This window comes from Camelus ferus, chromosome 5 (assembly GCF_009834535.1).
Source record: "Camelus ferus isolate YT-003-E chromosome 5, BCGSAC_Cfer_1.0, whole genome shotgun sequence".
Taxonomy (NCBI): domain Eukaryota; kingdom Metazoa; phylum Chordata; class Mammalia; order Artiodactyla; family Camelidae; genus Camelus; species Camelus ferus.
Window position 1 is genome coordinate 51,064,842 of NC_045700.1, and position 18,921 is coordinate 51,083,762.

Below are 18,921 nucleotides of genomic sequence, written 5' to 3' on the forward strand. Positions count from 1 at the left end.
CCTGGCCTCTTCCCATGGGTCTCCTCTGTGTCTCCGTGTCTGTCTTATAAGGATACCAGCTGTGGATTTAGGGCTCACCCTGACACTACTCGACCAGTACAATCCTCTAATGTCATGAGACATTTTATTGTGTGGCCTCTAGCTTCCTCTCAGGAGGCATTACGTGGATCTGCAGGAAATTCACACTGAGAGGGAGGGTGAAACCCAAAGCTGACTCAGTTTCCTCACCCTGGTGTTTGGTTATTTTCTCCCCTCTGGACCTACATATCTGAACACTTAGTGGAACACAGCAGACAAATCCTTCAGGTTCCCACATATCTCAATTACTCACAAGAATCTTTCAGTTTTTCTGGTGAGGGAAATATTCTTGTTTAATCTGATAACCCAGACCAGGATGTGATGAGAAACTCTCTTACTCCTTTAAAAATAACAGAAATTAATAAATATGCATTAAAGAGGCATCTTCTGGAGCTGCATTAACTTGAATCAAAAGCAGGGTCAGCACACATGGCAATGTTTGCTGGAAAAGACGCTTTGGAGCAGATGGGCATTTAGCCTTTCTCATCCTGCCAGGTACCTGGTTTTCTACTTTGTCTGCATTTCCAGCTGCCCTGCTTGCCAACAGCCTCTTTGTATGGGGGTTTGCAGAATACTTATTACAGAGAAAGGCAGCTTTCTGGCATCATTAGAATAATGTAGGTTATAGACCATTTGCCGTGGAGAAAGCTCCTTCATATTTCATCTCTTGAATTTTTACCTTCAAAAGATTTCATTATATGATTTTTAATGCTCATGTAAGATAAAACTACCATCTTGTAGTTGTTTGGATCAATAAAGTTCTTGGAAAAGAACAGTTGTTGAATGACAAAGGGAAAAGTGTGTTTCATTAGCTAGTTCTGATGAAAGTATTGATATTTAAGTGGCTCTAAATGGGAAAAGAGCCATAGCAGGGAGCCATACAAATACAGATTGAAAACTTCAAATTATGTAACTATTACTGTTCTGGTTTAAAGAAAAATCAGGTTGGATCAATTTTTTCAGCTGCTCCTGTGGTTAAAATACGTTTCAATTTCACCAGGTTTTGATTGCAATGACTGGAAATATGTGCACACAAACATTCTTGTCTATACAATTCCTTCCCTTGTCCTTTAAGGAGGAGAGGGTGATAATTTTATGCTATAAAAAAGGAGGATCCAAAGAACTGGATTTGCCAGGTCCTGGCTTATACAAATGAAATTTCCACTGAACAGAAGGAAGAGCTATCTGGCCAAACACTCAGACTCCAGAATCAAAGACTTATTCATCTGGAGGAGTGTCAGGCATCCAACCCTCACCCCCAGTGCTTGGGTGGTTCATGATGTTATATAAACTCTCATCAACACAAGGAATCATGGTGTGGGGGTTCTTGGGGAAAAGCCAAATTAGCAGCTTTCTACTTTCTGTTTTGAGACTGAATTCATACACAGCTGATAACATTCAAATCTCATCTCATGCGAAGATAGTGCAGAGAAAATGAATTGTTGTTGCTTTAAGCAGAACACTGTTTCATTTAGTGAATGCAAATCTTTTGGCTCTCTGATGCAGCTCAAGATTCTGCTTATTATAAATGGAGAACAGTCTGTCATGGTTTGGAATTTGCATTGACACGCACAATATCAGAGTACCAGTAGGAGATATTTTATTTTGATTCAGCTAACTTATTTTATGGACACACTTAAAATACTGTCCCTACAACAGGAATGTCAAAAGCTTCAGATGGCAATTTCTAGTATGGAATGGTCATGAATAAAAATAAACAAAGTGGAACAAGATGTTTTGTTTTTTCCTTCCTTCATTTAGAATTCAAATAATCTAAGTTCTTGGATTTGTTTTTTTTCTTATATTTACACTTATGAATGAGTTTCAAATGAGATCTATTCCCAACCAGATTACCAAACCCCAGCTACAATAAAATATTGATAATTTGTGTAGTGTTCTAAAGAAGTACATAAATTCTGGTTTTGGCAGTTTGGACTTAGTCACTGAGAAGGGAGACACGCACTTCTACAGTTACACCTGATGATGATTTATGCCTGATTACACCTGATTTTAAATGTCAGAACAATGATCTTGGATTTTGCCTCTTCTCACCTCTGTATTATTTTGACCTCTAGAGCTAGCATAGATCTTCAAGTTTAAATTTTCAATCAGGGTGTAGCCCAGAGGATCTGATAAGTTCTCACTTAAGTTTTGTAGATTAGGTGAAAGAGTTTTATGCATTCCTTATGGCTAGAACCTGATTCTGACTGGTTAATGTCCATTATATAAAAGAATAATCTGGTGACAAATACATCTTTGTCTTTTTACATTCCCTGACCCCTCTCTCCAAAAAAAAAAAAAAAAAGGAAAGAAAGAAAGAAAAGAAAGAAAAGAACAAGCTAGGCTTATCTTTGCTTACCTCTGACAATAATTCAAGAACTGTGGCGTGTGACTATGTCTTAAGTGCATGGGATACAATCGGTGAACAGGGCTGTCACAGATCCTGCTGATGAGGATCCCGCACTCTGGCCAGGAGACAGATGCTCAAACATGCGATTCCAATGCACCGAATTAAGGGACATGACATGGGCAGCTCAGGTGCTGATGGCGCCCGTAGCAGGAACGGCTACACTGGACTTGATGAGTCAGAAGGCTTCCTGAGGGAAGTTGTGTCTCAAAGGGACCTGGAAGGAAAAGCAGGAGTTAAGCCACATGAAGACAGGGTGGAATACAGTAAGGGTGCTCTGGGAAGAAGGACTGGAGAGAAGTAAGAGCATGACAGGGTAAAATGTGAAGTTAAATGTCGCTTTGTGGGGCAGATCAGAAGGGACGGAACAGAGGCTGGGAATGGAGAGGCAGGTACTAAGGCACTTGTGTACAACTTGAAGGAATTTAAACTTGGGGGAAGCGGTTTGTGTCTTGATTATAAGTGATGGTTAGCATTATTGAATGAAACAGTTAAATTTTCCTGCTTTTTTCCCCCAAATATTTTAGATATTATAGAATATGCAAAGATTCAAATGGAAGGATCCCTCTGGCAAATTTCTCCTGGAATTGAATGTGAAAACTTTACCTTCAAATGTTTATATGTCTTTCTATAAGAAAATCAAAACTAGAAAACTCAATGATTTTACCTTGTGAGAAGCTCAAAACACATTTTGTATTGCATTCCTTCAGGGTGTCGAGTACACGCTCTTTTAACTTTTTCTTGACATTTTCTTTTTCTTGTTACAAAGTGTTACTAACTGTCCAGAATTTACTCTAGAAATAAATGGGTATAAATCATGTATATTTCTTAAAACTGAAACATCATATCCATTTCCTAGGTTTCTCATTTTTAACCAATAATTTTGGTTCACACGTTCATAAGGAGAACTTTCGATCAAGACAAAAATTTTAACAAAAGGGATAATCACACTGAAGTCTTTGAAATTAAACTATAACCAGAAGAATAACCGAATAGCTGATTAATCTTCATTGCTGTGGGAATTACTAGATAGTCAATAGCTCAGAAGAATACGTAGGCAGGTAGGTGGGTAGGTAGGTAAATGGATGGATGAAGAGACAGATGATAGACAGCTACATGAACTATATCCTGAATATTGGCATAATGCTTTTACCTAATATTTGAGCTCTATGTATGTATGTGTACAAATATGTGATATACATCATATATATATCACATAAGGTATACATATCACATATATATATACCTATACTTGATATAAATTAAATATATCAGAGGATTTATATGCCTTGTTTGGTCATACACCATGGATATATGTATATCCCACCTTGCTCCCCAAAGGATTTACCTTAACAGCATGTAACAGGTAAGGTAAACCAGCAACTCCCAGGTACCAACAACCCCAAACCACAAATTCACCCAAGCTGACAAAATGGGAAGGGAGATCCCACTAAATTAGCAAGATGAAAAGGACAGGAGAGGTAAGAGACTATGAGTTTCCTAGAAGGCTGTATACATAAGCTTTTAATAGGTTTCTGTCAAAATCTGTAAGAAAATTAAGAGATTAAACTTTTTTATTACATTGAAGACACAGCACAAGAAAATACATGGCAACTTTTTACTTAGCCACACATTTCACATCTTCAGATAAAATTCAGTAACTTTTTAATATCAACTTGAATATATTAAATTTAAGTATTTTTACTATTTGTAGACAGTCTTTACAGCAACATAATTAGTTCATCTGCTTCATGAAAAATCTATAATGAATATTCTTTCAACTAAAGATTTTACCCTAACATGACAAGACTATGTTTAAAATCTAAAAACAAATGCCTCTCTTATACATGTTTATTTTTTAAAGGAACTAAAATGATCCCCTTTTCTGAATGATATATTTCAGAAAAGCACAGAACATTCTGCAATATTAGTGATAATTACAGGGAAAGGATACAATTCATCTTATGTTATCCTATTATATACCTCGAGATTATACTAAATGTATCCTCCTGAGTTTAATTTCAAATCTTTGAAAAGGATATAGTCTTAAGAAATTAGAAAGGAGTTTAAGCTCCAATTCATAAAACATCATTTTGCTACATGCAAATAGTTGGAAATCACATACCAACATCACTCCTTTAATTTAATATTTTTAAAGAAACAACATCTGAAAGAGAAAGAGTGGGCAGAAAGCGGTATGATGACAAATTACATTAAACAATATAATTACCCTCCACCTTCAAAGAGTATTTTTCATTTTCCAGACGTTTACAAGACAAGGAATGAAAATGGTCAACTGCCTAAGAGGTAGATGATGAACCTATTTTCCAAAGAGGAAACTGAGGCACTACAATGCCTTACCACAGGCTGTAAAAAATTGTCAGCAGCAGAATCAAGATTAGAAGCAGGAGGAACTGGTTGCAGTTGTATACACGTGGCTGCCCCAAATGTGTCAACAGAGTGATGAGAATATGGTTGGTCCACCCCTGAAGCTGTGCTCCATCTTGCTCTGTGACATGCACAGCTGATGGAAGTTTGAAGCTCCATTTAAAGTTGACAGAGCATCTCTTCTTCAGCGTCAAACCCATGAAATCAACAGGAGGAATGACTACTTACAGCGGCATCCTCAGACTTAGGAGTCCAGGCTATGTTGAAACTACATAGAATGCACTTCAGTAAATGAGATCAAGACATGAAAAGCAAAATTAAAGGACGGCTTATGCAATAATGGAAGTTACAACTTCAGTTCAACATTTCTACTGTTACTCTACAAAGAGATGTTTATGAGTACAATTAAAAATAGACTCTCCAACAATTGGATTTGAAATATAATTCACAACTGCATGCTGATGGGAGACTTGATCGGCATGCTCTTAAATTATAAGGCAATAAACAGAGTGTCATTTGACTATGTTTTATACTGAATACATTACCTTCTGGAGAACAGAAGTGTTTCTTTATCCACTGCTAATGATTTACCTAAGCTCTTCAAGTACATTAAAACATGAAAGAAAATCTTATTATTTCATGAGCAGTGGTATCAGCCAAATAAGCAATATGGCAAGAATGGAGGTACACTTGGTGGGGAGGTACACTTGGAGGGAGATGCAGGAAAGTAAACAGCCATACTGTTGTCCTTTAGGCTCATGAGAATGACATCCGCGGGTGCCAACCTCACAGTTACCGTGTGAGTATCCAGTACATTAGGGACACGCTAATGTAGATGACACACAGCATGATCCAGTTTATTCTTGTGATTGGTGGCCCGCGGTTACCTGTCACGTGGAGGATGACACTGGAAGAGAGAACGCCAGTAGAGTTTTGGGCTTGAGCCACATAGATGCCTGCATCTGCCTCACATACCTTCGGAATGAACACCGAATGTCTCGTCTCCTTGTGTAAAACCTGCAAGTGCCCATCTGCAGACAATTTCTGGCCCTTCTTGTACCTGAAGCAGAGAGTCAGTTTTTAAAGTCAGGATCACTGTTTATTCACATTATTTTCAAGTTCTAATAAGCATCAGCATTCAGCCCACTACTACTGCAATAGTTTCTATTTAGCGTTAGCAGGAACTCTGCAGCAACTACAAGTTCTGGTGGGGCTGTTTTCCCTTCAAGCGGAGGTGGACAACTGGTGGCCAGAGAGGTGCTTGATGGGCTCAGACCATGTTTTTTAAAAATTGAATTTTTGGACATTTAACAATTGGAATATTGCCCATGAAAATTCAGATATCCAATGCCTCTTAAAAAACCAGGCCACCTGGTCACACTGGGCCACCGTTAGCTCACGGCAACAATCACTCAAGTGGGAAATGGGATCTTCTATTTGGTCTGTGACATTCTTTCAGCCACTACGAAACAGTAGCTTGTGACATCTTGGAATCTATTGCAAGATTCATCTTCCCCATAATCCTCAACTCACAAGATCCACACAAGGATACCAAAGTGCCGCTTTAGAGGAAGTACTTACGTAGCACTTCTAGGCGAGATGGGTTCATTTAATTTTTGTGAATTAATTTCATTAGAAGAAAATGATTTCTAATTATAAAAGGCATTTATGCAACTGGATTTAACACTGTTAATGACAAGTTTCTAAAAGTTTCCTATGAACACAAGCCTTCAGTTGCATCGTTTCATAAAGCAAATAATTTGTGTATTTTGTTTACTCTATAGATTCTTGTTTATTTATGCCCATGTTCCTCCACACAAGGAGTGACAAACCTGAATCATTCTCTATTCCCACCACCTGAGTGATAATTCTGTATTATTTCTGAGAGTCCTGAGAATGATTTCCTGATAGCTCACCAGTTGTTAACTGGGCACAACTGCTGTAAATTCGAGGGCAAGATTTTTTTTTTTTTACAATACTATAGTGGTTCCTCAACAGTAAATGCTAACCAAGTCATCCGTGGTGTGGACAAAAACAAGAAACACTTCAGACATTTTTCTTTGGAGTGAATAGATATTTAATAATGAATTAAATATCTTTTAAATTCATAAATATGAAAGTCCTCATCTGTAAAAAACATGCAATTGTAAAAACAACAAAATAAGACAAGAGGCACACATGGCTGCACCGTGGCCCAAGTGCAGTTTCCTTGAATAATTTGAGAAACCAACATTTTCTCATAAATTGTTTAGATAACTGATCCACACTTCAAGTACCATCAATGGACACACACAATAATTGAAATCGTTAATTTAATATCTACTGAAACATTATGATAAATAAGTGCTATCTTACTTATCCTATTTGTTAACTATAAATTCGTACTCACATATTTGCAAATTTGTCCTCAAATAAATATACTTAAGGTTGAAAAATTTCTAAATGCTTAAAAGTACCCTGCATATTAAGAAAGTCAGAACTGCTTTTACATCAACAGTGATTTAAAACCTGTATTCTGCAGTTTACTTTTATTAAAACAAATCGGCTTAAAAATAATGACATCTCTAGAGTAAAGTCATATTGTTCACAGTTCAGTTATTATACCACCTTTCAAAAATGGATTTATTACCTGTCACTGGAAGCAACTGTGAAAGAAATAGTTTTATTCCATCTCTCACATTGAAGAAACTTATAAAAAGAAATCTTAACAAACAAATATTACAAAAGTGGCATGTGTGACTCTGTTGGAAGAGGGAAGAGATGAAATGGATAAATGACAGAAAAGGGAAAAACCCAAATGCTTATTAAGGTTTCTGCTATCATACAAGATGTGAAACCAAGAAAATTTCATGCTTGTATATAGAAATAAACAATAGGAAAGAAGTTCAACCCCAATCTTTAGAAATGTGGAATGTTAAAATGATACAAAAAAAATAGTACAACTAAGTTGCGGTGCTTTTGGAGGTTGGTTAAATTATTATTGTATGTGGTTACTTTTTTTCCCTTAAGGGTGTTAGCTATACGGTTATTAAAACAAGAGTTGGGGGTTTGATGTGAGGCTGGATCATGCAGAGTTGCAGTGACGTAGGATATTAATCAGCCGTCCCTAAACCTTTAAGTTAGTGCCCACAGAATGATATGCTCAGTGATTCGATTTGTTTCTGTTCACGGCTTGTCATTATAGGCTACCCACCATGTCAGTGTAGGCTCTGGAAATCCTGTTACTTCAACTTCCAAAGTCACTGGAGAACCTTCCGTGACAGTTACATTAGACAGGAGTCTGGAGAAAGTAGGAGCCTGGCCAGCCCGGCTGACCATGCTGTTCTTTGCTGATGTACTTTTAATCTCTTCTGGGGGAACCATTTGCCTCTGATAGGCCTGGCTGGGGCCTGGCTGAAACCCGAGGCCTGAGTACACATCCTGGGAAGCATGCAGCCTATTCCGGGTTTTAGTGTCGTTATTATCAACATGCAGCTTCTCCCGTGTTTCTAGCGAACTTCCCTGAGCCTGGGGGGGCTGTTGCAAAGCTCTCTCATGCACTTCACTCGGCATGCTCTCTGGAGGTTTAGCACTGATTCTGTGGAAGGCAGTACTCTTTTCCAGAAATCCTGGAGATGTCAATGGGGGCTCAGCTTGGAACTGGGGGTAAGGCTTCTCCAAATGACTTGAAAATGTTTCTGTCTCATCATTGCAAACATCCGCAAAAGCAGCAGGTGGTGGAAGGCCAGAATCCCAGGCCTCCCCTGGACCACTGGCCCCCATCTGCATCCTGCAGGTGCTTGTGTGAAGGCTGAGGGAGGGGCTGGCACCTGCCTCCACCTCCATGTCAGACGGAGCAAGGAGGGAATCAGGGCTTCCCGGGAGCGGGGGCAGGGAGATGTCATCTGGTGAGACACACTCATATTCTTCTCCTAAAAGCATGTCTGCAGGCAGGAGCAGGCCTTGGGCAGCACCCTCTTTGCCGGAGGACAGTGGCTGCATGTCTTCTGCTCCACTGATGGCCAAGACGTCTGCTAGCGGGGTCTGCCCCTTCAAATTAGAAAAGGCAAAGCTTCGAGTTAGTCACTGACTTTTCTTTTTCCAGATCTCAAATTCGACTTCAGAGACAACTTGAGAAGATCTGCAGTGAGTGACAGCTCAAGGCCTTGGCAATGGCATCACAGAACTTGATACCATTTGTCTGTTTAACCTGAGCACAGCCCCATCATGACCAAGGAGTCGGTAAAGTGACCTCTAGTCTCTGAGTGATAGGTGACAAACCTTGCGAAACAGAAGAGAGAGGGCCCTGGTTCTCATCTCTGATGGTGAGGCTGGACTGGGTCCATATCTTTCAAATCATGATCTGACGAGTCTCTTCTACCAGCAAATTCCTCTTTGGTTTATTTTTTCATCTACAATTCATGGAACACATGGTCCCTAAACATCAGGGGCTCCCTTGTTAGGTGATCCTCAGACCCTCCTAGAATAACCCTCCTCCTCTCTCAGGAAAACCAATAAAAAAAAAAAAGATTGTGGTAAAACATACACAACCTAAAATTTACCATTTTAACCATTGTAAGTGTACAGTTCAGCAGCATTAAGTACATTCACATTGTTGTGCAACCATTACCATCATCTGTCTCCAGAACATGCTCATCTTTCCAAACTGAAACTCTGTACCTGGTAAACATTCACTTTCCATTCTCCCCTCCCCCAACCTCTTCGACTTTCCTTCTCTATAAACTTGACAACTGTAGTACCTCATACAGAGAAAGTCATTTTTAATGACTGGTTTATTTTTGAAAAGCCTTTTAGTTTTATTCTTACCTTGAAAAATATCTATTGAGCACCTCTTATATATTAGGTACTGAGCTAGGCATCAGAGAGACAAATGGTGAGTCAAAGTAACACGATCTGTCCCTTTTGGGGATGACATCCTAGTGGGGAGCTAGGTATTAATGGAACAATTGCACACTGTAGCCTTTCACAGGTAGACACACCAGGATAGAGTAGAGGAACACTTGCCTCCTGTCTCTCTGTCCCATGTGGGGCATAGGTCATGCTAGGAGACTGGGAAAAACTGATCTGCCTCCTGCTTACACTGTTTTAGAATTTCTCCCCACTCATCCACGTCCATCTCTGGTTTGAGAAGAGGTTCAAATATCCCTTCTGGCATAGACTCAAAAGAATATTGAAGCTGTAAGTTTATTTCTAGGCATTTTGTTGTTTTTGATGTAATGTTTATGCTGGTTATAAAATTCTGGTTTTTGAAGTAAAAAAAAAAAAGTGAATGAAGGGCCACAAATGGCAAAATATCCTTCTTTCTTATGGGTGAGTTGTATTCCATTACACATATATATGCTGCTTTTTCATTATCTATTCAACTATTGATGTGCACTTAGGATGCTTCCATATCTTGGCAATTATAAATAACGTTGCTGTTAATAGCAGAGTGTATGTATCTTTTTAAATTAATTTTTATTTTGTGGTTGGCTTTATTTCTTTGATAACTATGTAAGTTTAAAAAGCTAAAGCTCTAAACATTCTTAGAAACAATGAACACTATATATATGTAAATTAAAAAACATATGTGCAGTGAAAAAAGAAAAAAAAAAGAAATGATCTATCAAGCCATGAAAGACATGGAAGAAATTTAAAAGACATATTACTAAATGAAAGAAGCCAGTCTGTAAAGGTTACAAACTGTACAATGCCAACCAAATCACATTCTGTAAAAGGCACAGCTACAGAAACAGTAAAAAATTGTGGTTTCCAGGGTTTTAAGGAGAGGAAGGGTGGGAGGAATGAATAGATAGGGCGCAAGGGATTTTTATGGCAATAAAATTATTCTGTATGATCCTACAGTGGTGGCTACATGTCAATATGCATTTGTCAAAACCCACAGAATGTACAACACCAAGAGTGAACCCTAGTGTATACTATGGACTTTGGTTGATTAAAAAAAAAAAACGACCAGTTCAAGTTAATGTTGAGTTACCCTAGAACTGATTAAAATCTATTAAATTCAAAAAAAATAATAGAAGAATTTTGAAGCTGAAAAGGATCTCATCCATCCCAACCTGCTTACTTTATATCCACTTCTTTCTTTGACTTCCCTCCGCATTTCAGGGGCATTTTTACTTAATTAACAGTTACTGGGTTTTGTCTGGCTGATCCTGCTTGCACATGAGAAAGTTATGTCCGAGTTTTTCGTCTTAGCCCATAGTCCTGCTCCTGACATACACTTTTAAAGTGTTTTTTGAGAATTAAATGTGTTTCCGGTTGAAAATTAGAAACCAAACGAAACAGTGTTAGTGTTCCTTCTGCCATCCCACAGATATGACTTATCCTCAGAGAAAGTGCAAACCCAGCTGAGAGAAAGTGGTTTCCTTCAGCCATTGAGGAGAAGTATAAATTCTGGACCTAAAGCCAGAAGTGCCTAAAAGTTCTTCTCAATTAAAAAATTCCTAAATAAATCCTTATCTAGTAAGAAATGTTCCTTTTCTTTTGGTTTTCCTACCACAGCTTAGCTCTGCCTCTCTTTCTAGCTCTTCTGAAAATAGAATGTTCATTTTCCTTTTCATGGGGACTTTGATCCAATCTCCTGTTCAGTCTAAGACTCTCCTCTTCTCTGTGACATTCTGGCAGCCTCTGAACACTTTCCTGAAAGGGTGCTTTCTATAAAAAGAATTTTATGCTTTATTTGTGTTAAGGATAACTTTCTCTATTTAGCACAGATCTGCCTTCCCTCAGTATCCAGTGGATCTGAATTGGCCTCCTCAGTGACAAAGAAAATGTCCAACTGCCCTCCTCTTTTGCCAGCCCTTTGACTCTTTGGAAATTTGGTCCTACACCCCCCAGGTCTTTTTCTGTCTTGACTCCCGGAACTTTCATCATTCTGGGCACCTTCTGGGAGGTCCCACTCTTACTGGGCTATTAGCTCCTTCACAGGAGAGCAGGGACATTTGTCGATCTGAGATCATCTGGGCAGACAACTCCTCAATGACTTCTGTGGGCAACCTACACCTCTTCAGGGGAGAATAATGTTTAAAAATGGAAAATCTGCAACAGGATTAGGAGAGAAACTTGACTCAAAGTCCAGGCTAGTTTTCCCACTCCTAACTCCCTCCTGGGGAGGAACTGACTTACCTCATTGCAGATTTGGGAAAAGAGACCAAACATGCTCAGCTCTTTCTCTCTAAAGCCCTCTCTTTTGGATCTGCCTTTCACCAAGCCAGTGCATGCATGTTGGCTCTAATGTATGAACAACCTCTGGACAGGAAGCCGGTGTTGTCTAGCTGGGCACCCAAGTGGCGGGGTAGGCAAGTCTATCCAAATCAGAGAATGAAGTTCTGGGAAACCCACTAGAAAAGTCTGATCCATGTGCTGCAGTCCAGCTTTTACTGGTTCCTGATTCCTGACGCCTGTGTCTCACTTTCAGATGGTGCCAGACTCAAGAAGGGAATCCAAGGATATTGGATTTTTTCACTTCTTATGATTCCTGAAGTAGAAAAATACTTTCTGCCAAAAATAACACTACCAAATAAACTTCGACAGAAATAGAGAGTTTCCTCAAATCTTTTTCTAGAAACATTTCAATTCATTAATGTTGCTCCCTAAATTATGTTTATTTCCAGGATTCATTTACTTTCCAGGTGGACAGTAATCAGTGGAATCATCATCTCCTTGATCTATGTGATGTTTTTATGAAAGTGAATTTGTTAGTTCTTTTTTTGTTTTTATAAGAACCACATGGGACTACTGATTCACAGTGAGTTTTTAATCAACTAAAATTTCCGACTTCTTCTGTCTAATAATATCGTTGACAAAAGTGTTGAACACTGCAGAGCTTAGGACACAGCCAGATGTCTCCCCAAGGCAAGGCAAACTGTCTTCCAGGTTGACACTGATGAACACTCTTGGGCTTAATTAGGACCAAACACTGACCACTCATTCAGTTCACAAATTTCTCCACTTCCCTTAAGAGATATCATGAGTGTGTTTATCAAATGACTGACTTCCTGAAATCACAATAAATTTTGCCTATGGAACTAACCTAGAATTTTCGATTAAATAATCATCTCACAAAGCAAAATAGGGTGGGTTTAATAGAAGTTTTTCTGAGGAAATCCATGTTGGATTCTAGGCACTTCTGCCTTTATTCTCAAATGCAAACAAGCCTTCAGTTTTTAAGTCCTTGTGGAATTTTATAAAAATCCCTTTTAAAACCTACAGAGCTATAGTTTCCTGGCTCTACTAGTTGTTCTTTATGAAAATGATTTCCAAACATTCACATATACTATTTTTTTTTCACATTTTTCTGCTGTGAAACCATTTTTGCTATTAGTAGAAAAAAAGTGTGTGTGTGTTTTTCCAGAAAAGGGTGGATAATTCTGTATATCTCAGCACAGACAGGGCATATTTGTATCAATCTGATGAGTTCTGGTGAAGTGGCTGGGAAATTCTGATTTAATTCACCAAAATATAGCTCATTCTCAATTTGTTTCTCTCATAGCCTTGGCTGCTCTTTGTCTTTGTTAACTTTCTTTTTATTTTCCCACCTTCTAAATATATGAATGGTATGTGATCTTGCCTTTAAATTCTCTCATCTTCTCTACATACCTTTCCCTTCAAAGACCACACCCACTGTCATAACTAATGGTCAATTAACTTTTACTTAATCCTAAATCTGTAGCTTCAGATCTTATCTCCATTGGGATTTCTGAACTTTAATTTCCGCTGATGGACATAATCACCTGGCTCTACAATCATTGCCATGTAGGCAAACAAAGTGAATGTCAGGAGGAGAGAACCTAATGATACTCTACATCCATTGAACTAAGTGTGTAGCACCAATTCTCAAAGTCCACAAAGACGGGGGCCATCTAGTTGGAAAATACAAGGGAACACCATAAGACTTTATCTTCTAAAATACCTCCACAATAGATAGTCTTATCTTGGGATACATAAGACTTAATGAAGGTAAATGGGAAGTGGATAAAGAAAGATATTGAACATAGAGCTTGGTCTATGAAAGACATTTCTTGGGAAGGCCTTTGGAAGGGGACTTGGGCAGTCAAGGGGCGACTTTGCTACCTCTGAGCATTTGGGGAGGACAAGAGGAAAGAACAGAAGGGTGGTGAAGAGCACTTTTGCCCTTACCAAATTTTTCCAAAGACATTTCCAAATGCCTCAAGAACATCTTACCCCTCCCAGCAGGTGATCAGGATTAGTGGAAGAGGGCCCAGGGACCCCATCACCCACTTTGATAAAAGCACCCCACTGAACTATTTGCTATGAAAGTACTTTCATGCTACTACTTTACTAATCATCATGTAACAGATGAGTGGAAAGAGGAAAAAATTGTCATGGGAATCTACAGCATCATTACAAAACAGCTTATTTATATTCATAGCAGTTTCCTGGAGCTCCCCTTTGGTCTTGTGAAAAAAGTTACACGGCTGAAATTCAAGAGAATTGGGCTGTCTGCCCAGTTCTGACACTACTTTCTGTGATTTTTGGAGGGCAAAATATTTAATCTCTTTTGGCCTTAGTTTCCTCAACTGTAAAATGAGATTTGATCAGATGATTGTTAAATCCCTTCTAGCACTAGAATTCTGTAACTCTAAATGCTGGCATCGCAAGCCTTACATGATTCTGTGATTTTAGGCAAGGCTCTTAGTGCTCTGTGCCTCTGTTTAACCTTAGGGGTCTTCAGACATTCCTGTGGATTGAGCTTCGGTGCTCACCTAGGGACTCAAACACCATCACTAATCTGCTAGCAATGCGATAGGCATTGCATTGACTGAGTTGTCTATTTTCACCTGCTTTATTTTTGGGGTCAGAAAAATAAGGAGCACTTTACTATCTCCAAGAGAAAATCCTGTGCTGAATATATTCTTGTAACAGCTGGTGGACTTGCTCTTTCTGACTCAGATAATTTTCTGAGGATGAACAATACCACTCAAGGGTATTAGAAAGGAATGCAGTGATTCCCAGATAAGCTTTTTACTTGGTGCTTCTTGTTATCTGCCCACATGGTGTTCAGGAACTCATTACATCTGACCCATGATATAAATGATAGAGACAATAAGAGGGTAAATGCGACTGAGCTGTTAAAAAGTGAAGATTATTGCTGCCCTTTCATTCTGTCAATTGCACCAGAACGTATATGTGAAACGAGGTCAGTGAGAGATCTTGACAGCTGTAATTATGGATTTTCACTTTTATCCTAAATAACTGGTGATCTTTCATGTCTTTCAATTTATATTGAAACAAATATTTCTTAGTGAAAGCAAATCTTGCTTTTTTATTTAAAGGAGTCTCTTCCTTTAATTTTTTTCTAAGAAAAATAAATAAAAGCAAGAAAAACCATTTTTATGAAGTATAAATGAGTGTATTTGCTCTGGGAGCAATAACTTTTGTTTCTAATTAGTAAATGTGTGGGGTTGACAATGTAGAAAAATGTGCAGGATTTAAAAAATAAATAATAAGATGTTGGATTTAGTACTTCTTATAACTTAGTTGAGAAAATGTGATGCATTTAATGTTATTCTTTATTGTTTCAACTAGTTGGTCTCAATCAAGGTTGATTTTGCCCCCCAGGGGTATTTGATAATTCCTACAGACGTTTTTGGTTGTCACAACTGGGCAGAGGAGGACAATGCTGGCATCTAGTCAATAGAGGTCGGGGATGCTGCTAAACTTCCTACAATGCACAACAAATAATTCTTTAGGCCAAAATGTCAACAGTGCGGAGGTTGAGAAGTCCTGATTTAGACAATCAAAGTAACCAAAGACTATCTGATATAAGACTAAGGTCCAACAAGACAATTAAGGTTCCTTTGCCTCAGAGAGGAATCAGGGTTTAAAGGCTACAAAGCCATCCTCCAGAAAAGTCAGCTTGCTTAATTAATGGGACTTGCTGCCTGGTGGATGTATAATTACACTAGACCTTGACATGGATTTAACCTATGGAAAAGGACTATGGACCTATAAGAGAGCTGTAAGAACTGTATTTACTTTAAGGAAAGATAAGTCTCTATCCATGCAACAAGTACAGAATTTTTCTAACTCTCATGTCACAAAAAGTATATTGTATTTATTTGGGGGTAGCTGAGAATAATGTTGACTCTGCTTGTTCCTTCAGTTCCTTGGGAGAGAGACCAACACTGGGAGTAAACTTGGCAAAGCCTAAAGTCAAGAGCTATTTATAGTCCAGCTGCTATGAATAGAGAGTGAGCAACTTATACCAAAAAATCCATAATGATGTGATTTGAATAATGTTTTTGAAATGCATTTGCATTTTGTGAGTATTTGCAGTTTTTGCTGCATACTTAATCTATCTGTAATGCATAGATTTTAATTAACATTTCTCTGAATACTTTAGCATTTGTATTTCAGTTGCATCCTATGTTTTAGTACATGTACCTATAAATATCATCTTAGAGGTGGATTCTATGGAACAAGATACAATCTAATTTGATGTATTGAGTTTTTCCAGTGGGTAATATAAAACAACAGAATCACATCTTGGTGGTATGATGAAGAGGAGAAATACATTTGAAGCTGGGATTGAATATATTAAGGCCAACAGTAAAGGCAGCTAAAGATGAGAGAAACAAAAGTTTTTGGCAACGGTATGGTATTTGAACGGCTGTCTTAATGCCACTGTGAAATGCTATGGTTCCAGTATTCAGTGGGGGGGAGGGGGAGGCACAGAGAGAAAGCACAGGGGAGAGAAGAAGGACTAAGAAAGGGGTAGAAAGGAAGTAAGGGGTAAGGCATTTACACTGGAAGATACAGATAGATAAGAAGGCTTCCATTAAATTTTTTCCAATGTACAATGACTCTAACCTCAAAACAAAAATGAATATCTGAGGTTACATACCTTAATCCTTTCTTTATTAAATACTGTCTGCTTACTTCTCGCTGGTTCTTTCAGTAGGTCGACGCAATCATCATGGAAGTCTTCCATATTCAGATTCATCTTTACAACATCTCCCTGCTGTACAAAGTGATGGTTAGTGAGAGCTTGGGCCAGGAAAGTTGAGGGAACAATGCCACACAGTAACCACTTGGGAAAAAACATAGACCATTTGCAATGCATCAGTAAATGTATTCCACAAGAGATGGACACACTCCCGTGATGTGATTTATAAAGCTATCCCTTCAAGCTTATGGCTCCCTTCCCACCTCATTCCTTTGATAAAGTTCATTTTCAGAAAAAAACTGGTTGTTCAAAGGCCCAGCAGGAAAAAAGTCACTGTTACAATAGAATACACCTACAGGAACATCCTCTAGAGAGAAAAATCATTGTGTGTGGCAGTTTAAACCACTGGGAGAATCTGGGGGGCAGCAATGAGGTAGAAATGGCTGAAGATCCTGATGGAGAACAAAGTAGGAAATCCAAAGAATTTACATCAGCAAAATGTTTGGGAGATTCAAAGGAAGGAAAAGAGGAAGGAAATACCACTGAGTATAGGTAAAGAAAAAAATAACTGAGAACAATGATGCTTTGCGGGGGATGGTATTTTGCCCTTGCAGTTCATGGGCTCCATTTTAGTCATGGAAGGACAGGGGGTTTGCAAATTGCTGCGAAGCCAGTGTGAGAGCTGCAGAGACTCTGTGAAGGTTAAGGGAGCCACAGGCACACCAAGTGACAGGACACCAGTTAGGATGAGGTCATACTGCAACAGAAGATGCTCTGTACTGCCTGGAACATGGGCATCAGATGAGTCTTAAGAGAAATAGGCATGCTTTTCAAATGCATATGTTACACCAACCTGGAGGATTTGGGGAGACCTTTACTGGGGAGATTCAGCTTTTACTCTCAACTCTAAAACTTAAACTGGTTTGTATCACTGGATAAGTTACTCTGCTTTAGTACACACCTGAGTGCTAATTCTCAAGTGGCAGTGGTGGAAGGAGTACTCGATTTTGAGTTGTAGCTGAGTTCACGTTCTGGATCCACCACTACTGAGTGTGGGGCTCCAAGCAGAGCTCTTTCACCCTCTTTGAACTTCTCTCTAAAACAAAGAAAACAACATCTGCCTTATGTCCATCATAAGGCTGTTTGGAAATTATAGAGGTAATATATATCAAAATCCTTTGTAAATCTCAAACTGCTATACAAATAGAAAGGATTATTTTCACTATTTCAGCCTTGACAGGGATTTCTGGGCCTCCTTTTCAGTAACCTCCACAAGAGAGAGTCATAGCATCAACCCTACAGACATGAAAACTAGGCATTTATGCTCGCATGCTAACATCTGTAAAGTGCTAGTAAGCGTTCTTTGACAGCCTTTTGTTCAGGCTGTAACTTGTAGCGCGATGCTGATGCCTATTTTTTTTTGCCAGAGAGGCCCTTCCTCATTTTTGTATCCACCCACATCAAGACTATTTGAGCTCCTGAATGATTCTTTTCTGTGCCAATCCCTTGAGCTTTTACTACAAACGCCAAAACACCTTCTGGAGAACTTGTTTTAGGGAAAGCGTAGTGTTAAGTGCTGTGTGAGACTCTAAACTGAACAGGGGTTTCCTCAAGTATGATCAGGTAGAGAGGCTGGGATGGCAGTGATGGTTATATGCGATGACTGGTAGGAAGGAACACAGATGCTTTGGGAGGTAAGAGGGGGAGTGATACAGCTGAGGAAAGAGTTGTGGAGAAGGCAGTATTTGGGTTTGGCTTTGAGGGATCAACAATTTAGATAAGAGAGATAGAAGGTCATGTACGTGAAGTACAGTAGTCGGCCCTTATCTGCAGGGGATACGTTCCAAGATGCCCAGTGGATGCCTGAAACCGCAGATAGTACCAAAAACTTTATATACATGAACTATGTTTTTTCCTGTGCATACATACTTATGATAAAGTTTAATTTATAAACTAGGCATAGTAATAGGTTAATGACAATAACTAATAACAAATAGATTAGAGCAATTATAATTATAGCAATATACTGTGACAAAAGTTATGTGAAGGTGGTCTCTCACAATTTAAAACTAATGAATTGTTTATTTCTGGAATTTTCCATTTAATATTTTCAGACCGAGGTTGAGTGCATCTAACC

General features: G+C 38.7%; 1 protein-coding gene and 1 long non-coding RNA gene across 9 annotated transcripts in view; one reads left to right on the top strand and one right to left on the bottom strand.

Annotated features, from left to right (window-relative positions):
- Positions 1–2,610: 2,610 nt before the first annotated feature.
- The window catches only part of CCDC141 (coiled-coil domain containing 141), a 195,146-nt gene continuing 178,835 nt past the window's right edge, over positions 2,611–18,921 (bottom strand). For 5 of the 8 annotated variants that reach the window (XM_032479840.1, XM_032479838.1, XM_032479836.1 and 2 more), the window contains 3 exons: positions 16,743–16,859; positions 8,067–8,902; positions 4,090–5,933 (listed from right to left, as the gene is read on the bottom strand). In XM_032479840.1, coding sequence (XP_032335731.1) covers positions 5,666–5,933; positions 8,067–8,902; positions 16,743–16,859 — 1,221 coding nt within the window. In that variant the 3' untranslated portion in view covers positions 4,090–5,665. Of the gene's footprint in view, positions 2,703–4,089; positions 5,934–8,066; positions 8,903–16,742; positions 16,860–17,745; positions 17,881–18,921 lie in introns of those variants that run through there. The other 3 variants (XM_032479842.1, XM_032479841.1, XR_004319964.1) reach the window with 3 other exon arrangements.
- LOC116663687 lies at positions 8,385–12,472 on the top strand. The gene is made up of 3 exons (XR_004319965.1): positions 8,385–8,518; positions 8,958–9,094; positions 12,294–12,472. It is a non-coding gene; the product is annotated as an uncharacterized LOC116663687 (long non-coding RNA).